Here is a 20,245-nt window from a genome sequence, read left to right as displayed (position 1 = left end):
CTGACTTTGGGCACCACGCACACACACGCACGCACACACACATATATGTGCACACACATGCAGAGCCCCAACAGTGACAGAACAGCCCAGCAAAGCAGGTTTCGAGCACTGCATTTAATTCTGATATCCCTTGAAAATCTTCCTCCAAGATCAGCCTCCTGTTTTTTGACTCCTACAGTGACAATCATCAGAGCAATGAGAAGCTTTAGCAGATGTCTCCATCCTGAGAAAACCCAGTTGGGTGGCCTTTCCTTTGGAAGTGGGCTTGGAAGTTCTCTGGCACAAACTTGCATTACAGATACCTGGCGCCAGGGCACAGGCAAGAGAGGGACGGCCACTTACGGTCCTATGTTGCCAGATGAGAATGATCAAGCCCCAGTTTGTGCTGATGCAGCATGGAGCTCTGGCTCATTTCAGGTCTGACTGTAAACAGCCAACAGCTAAACATATTTGCAGCGGATGAATGGTTTAGGTCAACAACAGTATTTTTTTGTTGTTGTGTAATTCTGCTGCCACACAGGGTGGAATTTCTGATTACACCTGAGAGAGTTTCAAAGTTCAAAAATCCTCTCAAACTACTTGGCCCTATCTGCAATTCAGCTACTATATGACTTACTGAAACAGATGGACGAAGACAGACACAGAGTCAAGCTACAGCAATAAATCAGTTTATAACTGGTGCTTTTCTCAGTGTTGATGAGGCTGTGTTCTGACCTGCCTCCCCCTAGAAGAAGTCTGGATTAAATAAGAAGCCAATTTGAAGCATTCTATTAGTATCTTGAAAAATTAATATCACCTTTTTTCCATCCATGTCCAAAAAACAAAAGTAAAAGCATTTCTTGTTTGTGGAATAACAGTTGCTGTTCTTTCAGTCTCAGCTCCCTTTCTGCACCTCTTTGTTCAAAGGCTACAATAGAGAAATTGATGTTGCAGAGCTACACTAAAAAATGGCACTTCAATTATTCTGCTTCTCATTTATCACCTTGCACTGTACTCCTTGGAAGTCTGCAGATTCATTGCTTTTAATCAGCTATATTATACCAATAAGCTTCAATAAATGACTTGCCAATAGGGTCTACCTTATTTCTAAATGCCATTTACTTACAGATTGAAGTTAAGAGTTAGGCCTGAAATTTAACACTCCGTATTCCAGAACACAATTTCTCATTTGGCTTGTTGCTACATTACATATAATAAAAACCAAGCTTGTCCTCTGCCAGGGTAGGAAGTATATTTTATCTAGGGTACAGAAAGAACATACAAAGGCAGTTCACAAATGAAGCTTCCAACTTGGTGAAAGTGTAAAAAGTGATTAATAAGGAATAAAAATTGTGTAGAGAAATATTTTTAGGAAAGAAAGCCTTATTTCTAATATACCTTGCCACAAAGTTCAAATTTGGATCCAAACCCACTGATATAAAGGCTCCAGATTTTGTTTCGCTTCTGCAGTCCTGACTGAAAAAAAACAACATAAAACATTTTGTTTCAGTTCAAAGATATCAGAAGATTATATTGTTCCAAGATTCGTTATTTGAGCTATATCAAAACTTTGCTGTGAGAACAGCAATGATGTTTTAACCGTTGTTCTATTTCACAGCAAAATCAATTATCAGCTTATGACCTTTTCTTGCTGCAAACTCCATTTCACAAACGGTTCCAGATTTGCATTGGGATTTGCTTCCATTTTGTTAAGAAAGAAAAAAAACACCCACTTTGCTCCAGCTTGTTACTAAGCAATTACTTGAAAAACATTCTCTGGTTACATAGATGGAAACTGGTATAAGCACACTTCATTTAACTAGATAAAAGTATAAAAACTCCAGCATGTAGACCTTGGTTTTGATTAAGCTGTAACTTTCCTGAGGAAATAAGTGAAAGTAGTTAGAAAATCTGGGGAAGGAATTTCATGGCAACTTGCATCACAGAAAAAGTTATACTACATTTTTGAGCTTGCACTGGCCACAATACGTTTCTTTTTCAGGATCCTCAGGATTAATCCTGGATCAGCTAGTTTAATCCTGGTCTTTCTTACTAGATGACAATTTTTGGTAAACACCCCGGCTAAGCAGAGTTTCTTCAAGTTAGACCAATTTTACCAGCTGGCATGCTGCCATCTTAAAGGAAGCATGCAAAGGTAAACTCAGTGCATCAGTAGCAAGCAGCATTGCTTACCTGCGGGCTGAGGACTGGTGCATAATGGCCCTCAGAAGGGGTGAGCAACTGCTTTGTTCTTACATCACTGATGTACGTTTTTTAGCAGACATTGTAGGATTGAGGTGTTACGCAGCTCTGCTCCCAGAGCACATGCCTCATCATGTACCTCAGGCATGGAGACAGGGAAATAGTCAAATTCCTACTCTGGGGAGCTTCTCAGGTATCTACCTGGGCTTGTAAATCACTTGGACTACAGCACTTGGACTGCCCCAGAAAAGCTACATGAGTAGCAAGTTAGCTTTCTACACACAAAATGAGACTTTGGAAGTTTACACAGATAGCAGCCTTTGTGTACCAATTTTGATCATTTATATAGCAGCACAAAAATCCCACCTAGGTGTCAGTGGAGGAGTGTTAATATTTGTCCTAGCCATCTAATTAAGCACTCCCATGCCAGGTGTTCTGAACGTGGGTCCTGAATATTTCCCTCTTTTTTCTGATAATTCAGATTCAAGTTACTGAGATTTGTCACAGCTGAACATTTGCTATAAGTTAATTCAAATGTTTTTCTTCTTTTCTAGGGGAGAACCTGCATTTTATTCTAGTTTGTCAGAACATTCTTCCCAGTCCCAGGCTTTGCTGGAGCTCTGTAAAACTTGTAAAAAATCAAAGGACTCATTACAAGCTTTCAGCATTTTCACTTGGAACTTTCCCTGGGGCTTTACCCTGGCTTTTACTTGAATTTCATTTTTTCATTTCTTTGCTTACTATGTGATGGGGTTAGCTGAGTGCAAGCAGTTACTGAAAGGCAACAGATTCTTGGAGACCAGCCTATTTACCATGCCCCGAGAGTCTCAGCTATTGTTCGTGGTTCTTTTTCTGTCCGTGTTTTTCCATGTTTGTCTGTAAGAGGTGCCACAGTAGTACAAATTTACTATTTATTTGGATGAGTGCTGTTGAATCACTAATATCTTTTACTTCACCTCCTTTAGCTGCTGCTTCAGCTTTTATGGTTTTCCACCTACTTCTGATCTATTCCATGTTTTGTGCTTCCTTTCACAGAAATCTTTTTCTGTTTCTTTTTGCAGGTATTTGTGGAAGAAACAAGGCTTGCTTTTGGTTGCTTTCCTTCTTTGACACAGATTTTAATATTTATTCATTTGAAAAAACCCGAGCCATGAGTATAGTGATGTTTCTCACATTGCAGCACCAAAAGGAATCAGATTGTGCTCATGCAAGTCCAGTTTTCAAAAAGTGGGGCTCTGCTCTCTGCTACAATTTGAAGTTGTGATAATGCCTGTCCTATTAGCTGTTCGCTCTTTCTGTGCTGTCTGACATTTTGTTTCCTTAAACGTACTTTTTGGTCTGGTGGTACAAAAAGCATGGTCGCTTTTGATGTCAGCTCCTTTGCACTCTAGTACTATGAATGTGAAGTTTGGTCTGTGGGCCACATCCAGATCACACGTGGCTTACCAAAACTCAGTGTGGGTCTTGCTTCCTGCACTGCATACATGTGCTCCCGACTAATTACAAGAGGCATGCCTGCTTCTTGATCACCAGCTAACACTAGCGGATGCAGTAATCATATTCCAAGTGCAGCTCCCAGGTAGGATTTAGCAATAAGCCTTTCACCTTCCAGAGGGACTAGATGACAGCCCATTTGGGCATGGCATAGGTTTAATTAACAGGATTTACGTGGGATCTCAGTAATGAATTTTCTGAGCAAGCAGCAGTCCCTTAGATTAGATGACTTCTTTCGCTTTGATCAGGAAAGAAAAACTTTCTTGCAGTTCTGTCTTACTGCAGTTCAGGAAAATCCAGAGATCTTAGCTTGCCTTTCTTAAAAAAAAAAAGAAAAAAAAAAAAAAAAAAGAGAGAACCCCCCCCTTCATTGCACTGTTGGATTCTTGCACAATTTCCTGTCAGATAGCTAGTTGCTAATTTATACAATTTATACAATTAGCAAAACTAACAAACAGTAAAGCACACACTGTAGCAGTTAACCACTAAACTTCCTCCCCTTCCCTCTCCCCCCCCCAAAAAAAAAAGTGGGGAAACACCCCTTTGTTGGCTTTCTGGAAAGGCAGGAAGGGAATAAGCAGAGCTGGGGCTTCCAGGACCTTATTTATGTGACAGGGGAGGCCCAGAAGAGACACGATGTCCTAATGTGCTGGGGTGGTGGGGGCAAGACAGAAAGGATCCCAAAATAAAAGCTCTATCTTCTCCATCAGACTGCACTTTGCAGCAGGCTGCTCTGGGAAGAGGAAGGCTCAATTGCAAAAATAGGAAAACTAACAGCTTTGTACAACCTACCCTCGGATTTGATTTGAACGTTCTTCTTTCACTGGTCCATGTGTCACGGCTGGCCTGCATTTGCATACAAGATTCTTCTTTCTTTTTGCTTAGTTCAGAGCAACTATTCTCCATCCTGGTACAGATGTATAAAGGTGTCTTGAGGCACAACTAACTCTTCCAAATACCTGATTATTTTCCTCTTGAAAGGGCTTTTCTCAGTTCCTGGCCTTTACTTCAAGGCTTTTGAGGTTTCCAGGAACACAGGGAAATCCCATCTGACCAAACATATCCTACTCTTAAAGAAGGAACTGTCAGAAGAAGTCTCTTCCGATCATATGGTGCTACGTAGAACATAGCTGAAATAGCAACCAGATACTGTTTGCTTTCTGGTTTGTTACTTCAATCACTTGCAGAGGAAGTATTAACTTCAATTATATCCGTTAAAAGAGGAGAGGTTTTTTGATTGATAAAGTTAGCAATCTGTAATTTAGGCATTAGATTTCTACAAATACAGAAATTCAGTCATAATGTTAGTCATTACTAAATGGAGAGAAAGAATCAATTTTCCTTTTACTCCACTGCAAGTCAGAAGGGGATGTAGGGATTAAATATAAAGGTGCAGAACTGATATAAGGGAAGAAGGCTCCAAGGCATTTGTTCTTGTTAATCTTCTGCAGTAGCAAGTTAATTAATATATTACAATTAATTAACATCTTTCATACTTTTAAGTCTGACACAGGTAGCTACAATCGAATGTCATCTATTTTATAGTGCTTAATGCTGAATCTCTATTTCTGGAGAATGCTTATTGTAGAATCAAATTTTGGAAACTGAATAACAGTATTTGTTTTTAATTGCAGCCGTGACAAAGATCAAAGGCTCCTTTTAAAATGGGTATCAGAGGATCTGTGTGTGTTATACTGATACAGGGTATTCGGGGGACAAAAGCACAACTGCATTCTGTGCAGAGAGAAAGTCTGCCTCCAATATCAAGTCAAGCTCCATTTTGTAACGAAGTAGAAGGAACTCTTTCAAGCAATCACAGTATTTCTTAGAGAAATGCAAACTTATGCATCAGACTGAGGATGCTGGCTAGACTGCTGAATAGTTATTCTTAAAGCACTTGGAGCAAATTCCTTAGTGCTCAGCTTGTTTTGCAAGCATAGAATTCAGCAGCATGTCCTTGAAAATAAGGAGCTAAAACTGTTTGAGAGTCACCCCCAATTTGTCAAGCTAAGCATTAGTTCACATTTTAAGGTGAGTTTGCTAGATGGTCAGTGGGTGCATTTGTCCTATATCAGTTGTGCCTTTGGTCTCCATGCACCTACCCAACCTTTTAAATATCTGCTTTGTATTTGGAGTTGCATTGCCTTACATAACCTTGATTACATAACCAAGGTCAAAATAACTCCAAGTGTTAGTCGTGTGTACTATACTTATAGTACAGTATACCACCGTGTGCTTTGAGACAAAGGAAAAGCTTTAAGTAGTAAACAACAAACCACAAAAGCTAAGTGGGTTTCAGTCAGCCTTGCTGGTTGTTACATTCAGCCCTTACAGGTGCTACATGAGGGCCATCTTGCTATATACTGTACGCACAAACCAGTGATTTGAAAGCAGGCACAGTTATCTCATGGAAATTTCCCCGACATGCTTGGGGCACAAAGCCAGTGCATTTCAAAAGTGTGGACCTCAGAAAGAAAGTCCAGCTCAGAGAGAGCAAAGGAGAGCAATACAGCAGAAAACAATTTGTTCATTTGCACAATATTTAAGGCTTCTCAAGCTTTTTCCACATCTCATGCTTCCTTTTTAATAAAGCATGTTCAAGTTTATTACAAAGAGTAATGCAGGATGAGGTTGGAGCACATGCTAAAGAGATATCATGGACAAGCAGGTACACGGCTTAGAACTGTCCCATATTTTTGCTTTTGTTCTGTTAGATTTAGCAGAACGGGATCCTAAGCCGTCAGATTCCCAGGACCATTCAGGAACAGACCTAAACTTTTGCTTATGTTTTATACTTAAACACTGGTTGAAGGAAGAGCCTGGTGTCACAGAAGGCTGTGTGCAGCTCTTTACATTAGAGAGAGTTCCCTAACAACTTTAACACTTTATCACACTACATCTTTCTTCCTGGGCATACAGGTACCGCTGAGGCAGTCTATACACCAGGCTAATTGCTTGAGCTCACTGCAGCATAGACAAGCCAAATATTAAAATATTCTCAGTAAAGCAGGACTATTTGGACTCTTTTTATTCCCTGGTTCAGGACTCACTCTAACAAGTTTTACAATTATTGCCAAAGCACAGAGGATTAAATCATCAAAGAGTCTCTGAGAGGTATCATAAGTTTGAAGTCAGCTCAGAGTTGGGCTACAGAAGTAGAATGTCCCTCAACCAGTCGCACCCTTCAACAGCCATCTCTACACATTGTTCATGAAATAAAATTTGCCTGCTAAGACTTACTATCCCTTCACAACTTGGATTACAAAACTCAGTCTCCAGGGAAGACCATGAGGTCAAAGAGAGACAATGTACAGCATTAATGAAATTGAAGACAGTCTCTCTTGCCTTTGGTGAACCCTCCATTTTCTGTTACTAATCTACTGTAATTCCAGGCATTTCTATTTTTAGAGGGAACCTCTTCCAAGAAATAAGTGGCCTCTGGGATTAATGAGGTTTAGCTGATTTACAGTTGGAGTTCTTAACTTCTATTGCTTGCTGAAGGTTGTGTGCGATGCCCTAAACTGGACAGTTTTCCATAAGTTTAACATGCTGGTAGGGGGTGTATTTCTCCCGCAGCATTTTCCTTTGGAACATACAGTATTCATGGCAAGCGATCCCCTCAAAAGGGCACTGCCCACAGGTCACCCTTCTAGACTGCTAAATCCTGGAACAAATGGAGGGAGCCCTGCTAGCGGAGTCCTTGAAGAAACCCCCCAAAGAAACAATCAGAGCATGGTATTTGGTTATATACTAGATCATGCAATCTTATTTTAGCAGGAAGGACAGACAGAATTGCTTATTGAGTCATGATCAAATCAGAGAGGTTTACAAGTAACTAAAACGGTAACCTTCGTATCATTCGTATACTTCCTTACACCAGGAAGCATCAGATACAGCTCACTGAGGTTTATTACCCCAGTGTAAACATTTTAAAAACACAAATTTTGATCAGAAGTTTTCATTACCTGAAGGCCATGAGAGAGTTCAACCACATGCAGGAATAAATTGTACCAGCTGAAAGATGGATTTGCTAATGCAGCTAGCTCATTCAATGTCTAAGTGAAACATTATCTCCCTAAGGCTGTAGGTTGGTTTAAAATTATTTACCTACAGAGTAATTACATCTATGGGCTTATCTCATTTCTCTGCCGCTGTTCATTGCTGTCCTCCTGTGTCTCCCCTCCCCCAACAGCCTCTGTAAGAACAGTCGAGCTTTAAGTTTCCCCTATGGTTAACAATTTTTTTTTTTTTCTTCAGTGAGAAGCCCTGTCTAAGTGATTGTAAAACTTGTTTGTGTACTCACTGTGTTACTGACAGAGTTAAGGAAAAAAATATTAAGTTCTAGTTCACATTTGCCTGAGAGGTGCAACTTGTCTACATTGGCAGTTATGCTAAAGCAAGGCATTCTCATGTCATGTTGGATTGCTTTACATTTTGTAATTAAGACTTGCTGGAAGAGCTTAGATGTCCTGGGTGAAGGTATGGTCCTGATATTTCTTTTTTTACCAATTTATTTCTTTAACCGCTAGCACTGCCTGAAAGTTACTTGATCATTACTATGGTGATTCTAATCAAGACCAAAGTATTACTATTGCTAGATTTTTTTTATACTAATATCTGTCAGAGGGCAAATATAACTTAGGTGTTATTCTCCTCTAAGAATTTTCAGACATTTTCTTCAGTGAAAGAGGAGGTTTTCAGGATTCTTATGTCAGAAGTTAGTTTACTTATTAATAGGAGTCATTAGGCCAGTTGAATGCTCCTGTTCAATGCTGTAATAATATTTAAACTTTCAAAATAATAGACTGGCTTAAATAACTTTTTAATTTTTCACTGGGTCTATCATGTCAAAATAATACCAAAGCTAAACAATATTTTAAAGAAAGAAGCCTGGTATAGCAGTTGATTAAAAAACCCAACTTGTTAAATGTTTTGTCTGAAAACTGTTTCACCTTTCACCTTTTTGATGAAGAGACCAATTTTAGAATCAAGGAAGTAATTTGCTGTGAATCATATGCAAGTCAAGAATAAAGAAAAACTGTAGAAACAACTTCACTGATTCAAACACATTTGTTTAGTTCCAGAACAAACCATTCATTTATTAAGGTTCATCAAGGGTATAGGATAGAATGGTTTCTTTAAGAGAAATGCAGTGCTTGGTAGTGACATGCAAACATGCAAACATCTACCAAGATTTAGGTGGGGAGGGGTGATGGTGTAATACGCATTTAGGTAACATGGTCTGTGAATGCTGTTCTCAGGAAATGAGGGAATGACAGGTCTGAAACCTCTCTGATCTGAATCTGATTACATATGCATTATTTAGAATATTTCTTCCTGTTCCCAACACTAGGTAGATTTCAGTAGTTAAAAGGCTTTCCTTTGAAATGAATCTTTATCCTAGTAACATTCAAGGCAGAATTAGCTAGTTAGTTGCATGGTGCTGTTTTGTACATAAATGTTCCTCTGTCCATTAAGTACGTACGTATAGCCCAGGAGTAACACTCATTGTGTGCTGAACCGTGGTTATATGTAGGTAGGTAGCTTGCCGCATAAGCATTGGCAGTTTCTGACTAGTAAAGCAGTGCTTGGCAGTCTGGCTTGAGTGTTTCCCTCTTGCACGGTCTGCTGCGGGATTCAGGGTAAGCAGGATCTTGACAGGTGATGATTGCTCTGAATCAAATCCAACAGAGGACTTAAATGTGTCCTTAACTTTAAGCATGCAAATAGCCCTGCAGAGTTTGATATACATACATAAGACAAAACATATGCTACTAAGTGCTTTGCTGAATCATTACCAGAAGGCACAAAACCCTTCAGGATTGCTTCATGAAGGTCTTTTTCCATTGTCCTTAATACTTCTACTGATATTTATGGCAATACCATTTTTAGGACCATTACAGGCTGCAAAGTCTAACAATTTACTCAAGGAAACAAAGTAATTTAAAATTGAAACACATTGTATATTGCATCTTTTGTCACTAGGGAATATATTTAAAACTTGAGTTTGGGGATTTTACATTTTAGAACAAGGATCCCAGAAAGAAAGCTGTTTTGACATGTAGCTAGATACTGGTTTTTAACTTGAATTTTTATTGTGTTTTTTGTTGATCTCTGCACAACCAACATGTCAGAGATCCTTTACTTAAGAAATCAAATTATACCATTTGTTTGTTAAGAGCATCTATTACAGTTTTCATATATGTACACAACTTTGACAGAGCTATATGGACACAATTTAACAAATATAGTTCATTTCACTGTTGTTTCAAAAATAAATATAGCTTTCTTTTTCTGGTACACACCACAACAGAACAGAATGCCATAGGGGACAGGAAGCTGTCCAGCCTGCTTTAGACTTTTCCAGTATAGTTGTGACAGAAATGGTAAGTGACCCCAAGAAAAAAGGTTTTCAGGCTCATAGGGCTCAGAGCAGGACCTTGATGTGGCCAGGCTAGTGCATTAGGTACCTTCCAGCTGGAGTAAGCCCATTCCCAATGAGCAGTCTGTCTCTAGGCCCATGAGACTCCTTCCGTAAACAGCAAATCAACTCCCACGACTACAGTCTAGGATGTTTTTCAACCTTAAGTACTTCTTGCAGCTGAACTGCAAGGCAAAAAGTGTAATTACAACTACCTTATAGGTGTGAAGTGTTTTCACATAGCAGCTATTTGCCAGAGCCATTTCTGCTGGCCACAAACACTGACTGTGATCTTCTATGCCTGGAAGGGAGCCAGGATGTACCTTCATTTAGCTGCAGGGTAACAGGAGTCTTCAGTGATTTTGCAGGTGGCATAGTAACTAGGAGATATTTATTTGTTCCAGGCTGTCTCTCAATTTTTCCAATACCTTTGCCCTCCCTTATCATGCTCTGAGGGTCACTACCACTTCCACTCTACCCTTTCCTTTTCTTACTGGGCTTCTGCAGGAGTGCAGAAAAGAAACCCATCAGTCTGTGGGGTGAAATAACTTAGTAAGTTTTTAGGCAGGAAAGAGTAAAGGTGCAATTAGAGGACAGAGAAATTGGATTCTTCACTCATGCAGCTTTTGCAGAGATACCCAAAAAACCTCACACAGCCCAGCCTATGTTGTCTTTGCAAGTTCCTTCCTGCCAGGAGTAGCTTGAGTGAACTGTCATTAAAGACGAGGCCTGGCTCCATGCAAATTGAGCTGCCACAGAGGCAGGCTCCTGTACTGAGGTGGCCATCATGAGTCCTATGTGCAGAAGCACGTGTTGGAGAGAAGGCCCTGAAGGTACCCTGTCAGCAAGACGAGTTGGGAAAAGATGACCTTAGCAAAGGGAATATCTCCCTCCACTAGTACCTTATGTCTCTTGTTCTTCCTTTGACCCTCTGCCCTCAGTGAGGGGTGGCATAAACTTTTGGGCAAGAGAGAACTGAAACTTCTGATTTACTGAAACGTGAAGAGGGTTTCAGTAAATTTCTGTATTTTTCTTTTGCAATGACTTGTCACTTCAGCTGCCAATTTTCTCTTTCCTAATTTCCTAGGCATGAAAATAGTTTGCTGGTGATGGTAAGAAGAAAAGTCAAAACTATTTGGTGAAGCAGTCTGAAGTATCTTGGGTTTGGTAGGGGAGAAACAAAACCTAAGATTTAATGAAGCATTGAGATGCAACAGGATGCACCCTATTTGGTTCCAGGCAGGCTTTCATTCACCCAAGAAGCACACGCTAGCCAGGAAATTAACTTTTCAAAATCCTGCTGCTTCTAGAAGACAATCAACAAGATGATACTTTGGAGCATTCATACTAGTTAACTTCTCCACTAACTAAAAAATTTTACTTTGTGGAGAAGAGGGTTTCATACCACCTAATTTAGACAGTGTTTTCTTCTCTGAGAATGAAGAGAGATAAGTACCTTCCGCTACTCTCTATCCATTGACGCAATGACCCAGTGAAAGCACTAGCCTTCAGTGTTGACCAGTGAAGGCCTGTGTCTGATATACTTACCAAGGTTAGAATAACCAAGGTTATTTAGGAGTTGCTCAAATGGAGTCTGTAGTGTTTAGCTCTGGTGTCCTGCAATAACATGTTAGCTCAAGCCCCAGTCAGCTGAACAGAGGCTGGACGACTCATCTGTTTAGATTCAGGAGCTGACAGCGGTGCTTATACAAGAATTACAGTCTATTTGCTTTGCTTAGAGGTGACAGATCAGATTATGCTAAGCAAATAGCCTGCTGATGGGATCTAAAGCCACATACAGCCAGCTCCTCTCTTCCCCTTCCCATAACCCCAACAAATTATGAAGAGGGAGGGAGATAAGCTAAAGAAAAGCCAAGACACGCAGGGTATAATTTACCACACCTGAGACCTCTCCAATTTAAAGCAACCTTTAGCTTCCCAAAGAACAAAAAGGTCCACCCAAAACCTCCTCTGCAGTTCATATGACAGCTCTACCTTAAGCCCAGTTTTGAGGGCTGTACCTCCAAAAAATCCTTTAGTCCTGCCTGCCTGCAGGAGCGACATTTTTTTTCCCAGCAGAGTGGAGCCTTCCAGGATTTGCAGTGGTTTGACCTGTTCACTCTAATTTCTTGATTGCTGGTTTAGGCAGTCACAGTGCATTTCTCTGGCCCAGCAGCAGGCCAACAGGACATGGCAGGCAAGACTCAAAAGCTAAGGTAAAGCAGCCATCACCCAGACCACCTTGGCAGCAGCAGAATAACCTGCAAAGGGTAAGACATAGCTTCAGTCCCTTCAGCTGCAAATCTCTCACTTCCTTAAACTTCACCACTACACTTTCACATAGAAGATGGTTAGAAGCATCTCTACTATCATTTTTAATTAACAAGGCTTTAGTTAAATTTGATGGAAGTCATCATGTTTCATGGGACTGACTACTGTCATAGTGCATCTATTACATCAAATCCTCAGGGAACTGCAGTAGAGGAACACACAGTTTGTTGATATCTTTAGAAACCTGAATACCATTTGATTAATGCTCTAGTTCAAGACTGCAATCCTCAAAACATGCCCTCGCATCTCACTGAACCTGAAGTTTCCAGAAAATTTCCTGAAAAATCTAAAATCAAAATCCCACCTTCTCTTATCCTCAGAGATGCTGCCATGATGCCAGGTGAGGCACAGCAGGGCTGAGCTTAGGCTCTAAAAATATTTGTTAGCAATGGGATGAGCAAAGAGCTATTCTGTATTTCAGTTTCTATCTCTAAAAGGGAGGTACTGGCTCCCCTCTGTATCATAGGAGCATCATAAATACATAGGTACTGTAAGATCTGGATACTGCAGAAGAGACGGACCAAACCTTGATATATTTAAAACTATAGGATTTGGGAGGTAACCTGCTTCATGTATGGACTGCAGTCTGTCCTTTTCACACAATCTGAAGAGTGGCTCCTGACGTGGCTCTGAGTCATCCACTGTACTTGCAGAATTGTGGGACAGGCCCCTTTTCCAGTTACTAGCTCATACTTTCAAAACCACTTACGTTAAAATGCCATACACGGAACGTGAAACGTGCAAGTCTCTCCTACCGAACAGCTTCCCTCCTGCAGGCAGGGAATGTTCAAAGTCCATACCAGCTTGCTCCTTTTCCTCTCCTTGATTTAATAAGATATGGGAGGTATTAGTCTGCAACTAATTATGTTTAACTTTCTCCTAAACACTCGGTGTTGTCTTAATACGCAGGCAAAATACAGCAAATTGATCCTCTGGCTTAGAGATAATCTCTGTGTTAGCCTCACATTCTTAAAGCAGTATATTTTCAACAACAACCTTTCATGGGCTCAAACTTAGTCTGAGACTGCACTTCAGTGTTTAGGGAATCTGTGCAAGTTTTTTATGTTATATTGCTGGATGTCTGTACTTCCTGCATTTCTAGCCCCGAGTTAAAATCAGAGGTTTTTTTTTATTTGTAGTAGGAAAAATGGACTTTTCTTTATAAAAACAACAGCAATATTGATACATTTTACATTTCAGAACATCAGACACAATTTGACTTCCAGAAGCCCAGCTGGACATCTGCATTTGTCCCAGTTTTATGCAAAACTCATTACCTTTACCAGACTTTCAGGTTTGTAAGAGAAATCTGAAATTTGGTAACCCTCCCATAGTTTCAAGTGCCACAACAAGACTTCTAAGCGGTTTTGTAATTTATTTAATAATGATCAGCTGGCCTGTCTCCCTCTTAAGGAAAACTGATGTTTATTAAAATTGATATGTGGATAAGAGTGACTGCTTCAAGGTCACTGTTTGTGGATTATAATTCTGCTTGGAGAACCTCTGGCTATTTCTGAAAACATTAATGAGTTTCAAGATTTTTGCAGTTTTATACACGTTTCAGAGTTTTGAACAGCTGCCCTTTCCCACTTGTTATTTCCTGTTGTGTAGTTCAGAGCATTTTTATTGCATATAGGACTAATGCAGTGCAATTCAGGGAGCCAAACACCAGAAAGAGTCAAACTAAATGACTTACAGACTATCAATAGGATGCAGATTCTTTCTCACCTTTTAGGAAAATAAATGGTGGCGTTTTTTCTGCAGGCTGTTTGCAACATCAGAGAAACCCTACATTTTTATGGGTCACAGTAAATATTTTTATCAGCTCTTGGAACATAAAGTATTGGCTATCTTCAAACACAACCCTTCAATGATTAAAAACTTCATTTAACAGTTCAAAAGGCAATGTGGCATCACAGGCGACTTCTTCCTACTTCATAACTGCATACTGTGTCCTTGCTCCTATGACAGGCCATACCTTTTCTTGGAAGCCCTTTCAGAGTTGGGGCAAGTGGTGGCAGTTTACCTGAGCTATTGTCTCAAACCATTTAAAGACACCATTTACATTTTCTGTTTTCCTAATACTGAGACTAAAACACATTGTGATTTAACCATGAGAGTCCAGGATCTGGGGTTCTGGACCTGGGTCTACAGCATCTGTATTTCAAGCCATTCCCTGATGGCAAAGCAACTTCTATACACTTCAAATACCAAGTACAATATTTCTAGGGCATTAATTCAGTTCTATTACAACAGCTAAAATTACAGTCACAAACTGCTTTCCAAATTTCACATGTGCGAGCTTTTAATTTATGCTGGATGCTTGACTCCATTTCACCAGCTTGTTTTTCAGAAAAAGAAATGGAAGCAGAACCTTCTGCAGCACTCCTCCGCAGTCACCCACTACAAAGTAATTTGCAGACATAATAAGGGAGCATGCAAACCAACAACAATTAATTGACAAATAAATCAAAAGCCATTAAAGTGATCTGCAGAACCTTATAAATAAGTGAAAAGCAATTAAAAATGGAAGCATGACATCTGTAATTAAATATCATAAGATAAAAGTTTACATTTGTTATTCCATAAAGCTTTCAGATTAACATTAATGATTATGTTCAACTCTTGGCAAAGTGTACTGATTAAAAAAGGAGAAAGAAATAAATCTGGATTTCCTTTTAGGAAATAAAACCATCTTGATCACAAAAGCGAGAGTTTACTTTTAAACCTCAGTCTCCATGCCAGTTTTCATAAGTTACCTGAAATGCTCCTTCTGTTCTCTGCCTACTTCTTCTTCAATGCCTCTTGCATAAAAAAGTAGTGCTTGTTTTGCCCATAAACATTAAAGTGGTGAACTGAAGTATACCTGTTCTGCAGAAGGATTAATATGCTCTTAGGTCTATTCCGCAGACAGCTGCTTTCTATGCCAGGCCAAATGTACATAACCCTAACCTAAAAATCACCTTTTATTCATTGTAGTGAGTATGCCAGATAAATTTGCAAAAAGATTAATTTTGATCCCTCTCCTTGTTTGTACATTCTCCCAGAACACTGGAATCAGTCACCTTCAAGAGAGCAGATAAGCAGACAGTGCTGTAGTCTCTTAGCTTCTGGTGAAGAAACCTTTTGCTGTTTTTCACTAAAAAAATGTTTGGAAAAGGCAGAGTTTTCCCTATTCAAGAAACCAATGGGAGTAGGAGAGTTTATGGCTATAACATTTGAACAGCTGAATCTGAACTTAGTGATTTCAGAAACACTCAAGACCTTTATCAGTACAAAGACATACAGACTTTCAGGGGGTATTTTCCTGATAAAAAGTACCACCTCACAGTTCATGTAGCATAAGCACTGCTTCATTCAGTTATGGATATTTAGAAGTGTACTTTGCAGTTTTGTGTTAAGCCAGTCATACCATTAATTTACTCTGAAAATAATTCATGATGAAACCTCTAAGCCCTTGAAAAGCTTTGAAACTGGGGATACCTCTCACCATTTGAGGAAAGCAAGAACTATTCAAAGGAATTTCCCACTAAGATGCTAACTTGGAGCTATATTTGTCTAATATTTCTCTAACATGAATCCAAAACTAAGCAGTGATTTGTAATTGTTATCTCACTGAGACCTGCACACACGTAGCATCCCACTGAGGTATGAGCACAAAGCAGGTACCCACCACTTTGCCCACAATGGTCAGTACTAGTGCAAGATGACCAAATGACATTGTGTACTACTGTGCTTGGCTCTGGAAAAAGGCAGATTATGCAAACTATCTTCACTGGATGAAGAATGGAAAAGGACTTGGAGTATCCAGCTCTGGTGCTTTATCAATGCTAATTTAAGACTATTTTTAGATACTAGAGGCTTAGTTTATGTAGGTACACTAAGATGCGATTGATTCTTTAAGCTAAAATGAAAACCTAGTGCTAATATTGAAACAGTAACTGAAGATCTAGAAAAGAAGATCAAACAGGGACCTTTTATGTGATCTGCGTGCTTTGCATTTCTACAGACTACATCACCATAAAGCAGTCTCCCAGCACAGCTTATGTTAAATATGGCTCGTCTGCACTACTATCTTGTACTTTTGATTTCAAGTCTCTCTCTGAGGCTGAATTTGAAGCCTATCAGCACATGCAGGTCCTAAACGACACCCAGAAGAAATTAACCTTGTCATCTGAGCAGGCACCAGCTGTAACTAAAGCCAACTTCTCCAAAGATAACAGGAAATGCAAGTTCGATGGCAATTTTCTGAGTGGCATAGTCTTCCTGGAAGTGAAGAACCTCCAGCCAAGGGATAAGGAAGTCTACAGGTGCCAGGCAGCACACCCAATACCACCTCCATACCTGGAAGCAAGCAGCAATGGAACATACGTATATGGTAAGATTTTGCATTTAAAGGCTCTTCTCCCTGCCAAATAGCTAAAACATGGGTTGCTTACACAAGAGAGAAAACACAGTTGTTTAGCAGCCAATGAATACAAGCTAAATTCACCATAATCTTAAATCTTCAAGCCTGCAACAGTAGCCACAGATACTGAAATCCTGTGTTTATCTGTAGGCTGACACCGAGCGCGGCCATGAATGATTCCCAAGTCTCCCCACATTCTCATTTGTTGCTCCTGTTTTGGTGCAATAGTGTCCTCTAGTCATAGGTTTATAGTAGGTAACAACCCTACTGCTGCTAGAAATTTTGGCATTGGCACTCACTTATCAAAGCAGCAATGGTTTATGCCTTGGAAACGAAATCCTATATTCCTAGCCAGACTTACGTCCTGCAATCAACAACATTGCATACATACAGCTATTGGTTTAGAGCTTGCAAAAACGTGCTGAGCCCTGCTAATGCGTGCTTTTTATTACTATGAAACTTTAACCAGATGCTCTCAAACAAGGAAGATTTCTGAAGAAAAGGTGGGTACACTTTCTATTCAGAGACATTGATTTTTATACCATTCCTAAAACAGATGTGCATTTTCACCTCCTTCCTGATCTATGGGCCCGATTTGGCACAATGAAACATTTTCATCCAACCCCACTGGGCTGTGCTTGTGGCTTGAGAGATGCTGACATATTTTTAGGCAAGCATGCTCAAGATTGCCCGCACTGGAACACAGTTTCAAAGTTGTGCTACTTTCTGTTTAGGAATAGAAGACACATCGCAAGCTTCTTGTAAGACATGAGACACTAAGTTTGTCATCTGCATTGCGATTGTGGCAAGTTGTATATTTGTCACAGTCTCAGCTATGTTAGTTCATGCATTGATAAGTGTTTTGCTTTAAATTTACGTATGTCCTAAGCAACACAGCAATATTTTATTGACAACAAGATTCTCTTTGCATTGTATTTTCTCCTTATGTGAGGGAAAAACCAGGGTCTCAACTCAGCTTAAAAAGTATTAATAAATTTTTGAAGTCTGTCTTTTTATCTTTATTCTCAGGATGAAATAAAGAAATAGGAAATCTTCAGTCACATTTGAATTTTCAAAAGGTCAGTTAGTTTCTGAGAAAGACCTTGTTCTTGAAAATTAGTAAAGGTGTGATTTACAGGTCCAGGTCACTGGTTCTGGGTTAGATACCTGGGAAAATTTTATAGTTTGCATCTAAAAGGGACACTAACAATTCCATGGTTTGGGATTACTTCAAATCAGTTTTTGGAAGCTTTACAACTCTGAAGTACAAAGAGAGAAAGACACAGTACAGGAAGCAAGTAGTCCAATAAGGATCCTATTACTGCAATAGTGAGCAAGAGCCAACAACTGCTCATATGCCCTCAACACGCTTCCCTTCATTAGAGAGCTACTAGCCCTATCATTCAGCTGGAGAAGGAGAGGATGGAAACCATTCACTAGACAGAGAAAAAACTGGAACTCAAATATAAACTCCTATGCTGCCACTGTCTCCTTGAGTGCAAATCATTCTCTTCTCTGCCTCAGTTTCCTCTGTGAAGTGGGAGGCAGCAATGAGAGCTCGGCAAATGCTTTGAGCTTCATGAATGAAGAAGCAACAGAGATATAGATATATCCATCCATCCATCAATATATATATATTTATAAATAAATAAATAAATAAATAAATAAAAAAATATATATATATAAAAAAAATACCAATAACCCCCCAGCAATTATTAGGTGCTCAGGACATTCATCAGAAAAATCTGCCACAAACAGAATTCCCAGGAAACAGGGTTCCCAAGGTGACAGCACACCTTACCACCTCATTCTTGCCCAGTGAATTGCAGGACACATTGAAAAGCAGAGAGAGGCACTCAAAGGATCATACTACTTGAAAAGGTGTTCAAATCACAGAGGCCAGATATATACTTTTCTTAATTTAGCTGAGAAAGAAACAATATCAGAACACGGAAAGAAAGCAGAAATTCTGTAAGCACTTTCATGCAAGGTGACACCCAGATCAAAAAGTCAAAAAGTGGTTTTAATGAGTTTGGGAGAAACTGCGCAAGCCTAAACTGGAAACATTTGTGTCAGCCCTTATGAATAAGACTAGAGGCCTTATATTCCTGTTTTCTTGCCATGCTCCCAGTGCTTTATATCTCTCTCAATTTTATTTGCTAATACATTCAAGCAAATCAAAAGCATTCCTTTAGCATTTGTTGTTGTGCCAGACACTTGGTCCTGGAGTTATCTAACAGGATTAGGGGGCTGCAGGTAAGATCCACTGTTTCTGTAATACTTTGGGAGATTAAATGTTGTCTTCGTAGCATTTTAAAGTCTCATTTCATTTGCACCAATTAATAATGGAACAAATCCTCCCTTTCTTCTTTCACTTCCTCTTGTGTCTGAAAAGCTACATGTCACCTTGAAAAGCAGCACGTGGGTTCTCGATGAGAGAGATGGGAGATAAATGCTTTCAGGAGCAGCTTTGTGGTCACTGTGGGAATCGAAAGCATAAACTTGAAATGCACAGGATTAGCTATAATCTCAGATTCCAATGTAAGAAGTAATGAAACCATATGGTCCTCTAAATTCTTGCTAAAAGTAAAACTAGTTCTCTCTTTAGAAAGATAGCGGCAAAGACATCAAGTAAGATTTATCATCATATCTCAGAAACAATTTAAAAGGTTCCTGGTACATTTGCAAGAATCCTGCAGTTTAAGTAGCTCCTTCCATTTATATTTACAAGTAAATATTTTCTAGCAAATCACATAGTGAGACATTTAAAAAAACCACTACCACTAGAAACACTGCCGCACAGGATCTTATAGATCCATCTAAACAGCTTCCTAAAGCAATTAAGACATTATCTAATAATCCTATTATAGCCTTCTTGACATTCCTATGTATGAATGCAATCTAAATGACAAAAGATACAAGATATTGTTCTCAGTAAGAACATGCTGTTATAACAGATACCTCTGAAAGCCTTCTTCCCTTCCCTGAGTACATTATGCAGAGCGCTTGGAAAGGAAGAAGGAGTAGGGAGAGGAATATTTAAACAGATGTACAGGCAAGGATAGGTGTGCTTCACAGGAGGCACCAAGTACTTGAATTTTGTTTCAGCTGCTTTCAGACACAGGGCAGAGTGTGTTTACTTAGGAAGGTGGCCAGGCACCAAGTAGGATCGCAACCCTGGACTTCAGGAGAGCAAACTTTGGCCTCTTCAGGGACCTACTTGGAGGAGTCCCATGGGTGAGGGCCCTGGAAGGAAGGAGTGTTCAAGAGAGTTGGTTAATATTCAAGCATCACTTCCTCCARGCTCAAGAGYRGTGCATCCCTATGAGTAGGAAGTCAAGCAAAGGAGGTAGGAGACCTGCATGGATGAGCAAGGAGCTCCTGGCAAAACTCAACCAGAAGAAGGAAGT

At 39.7% G+C, this 20,245-nt stretch overlaps 1 protein-coding gene across 2 annotated transcripts in view; it reads left to right on the top strand.

Moving 5' to 3' along the window:
- The first annotated feature begins 8,039 nt into the window (after nt 1-8,039).
- Nucleotides 8,040-20,245, top strand: part of LOC112962316 (T-cell-specific surface glycoprotein CD28-like) — a 29,170-nt gene continuing 16,964 nt past the window's right edge. For both annotated transcript variants that reach the window (XR_003252250.1, XM_026058362.1), the window contains exons 1-2: nt 8,040-8,154; nt 16,437-16,805. Coding sequence is in view for 1 of the 2 variants with exons in the window: in XM_026058362.1 (XP_025914147.1) it covers nt 8,064-8,154; nt 16,437-16,805 (460 nt within the window). In the remaining variant the exon portion in view is untranslated. The remainder of the gene's footprint in view (nt 8,155-16,436; nt 16,806-20,245) is intronic.

Source organism: Apteryx rowi, unplaced genomic scaffold (assembly GCF_003343035.1).
Source record: "Apteryx rowi isolate R43461 unplaced genomic scaffold, aptRow1 scaffold_146, whole genome shotgun sequence".
NCBI lineage: Eukaryota > Metazoa > Chordata > Aves > Apterygiformes > Apterygidae > Apteryx > Apteryx rowi.
Note: the sequence above shows the minus strand (reverse complement) of the source record. Positions and strands in the feature narration are given on the sequence as shown.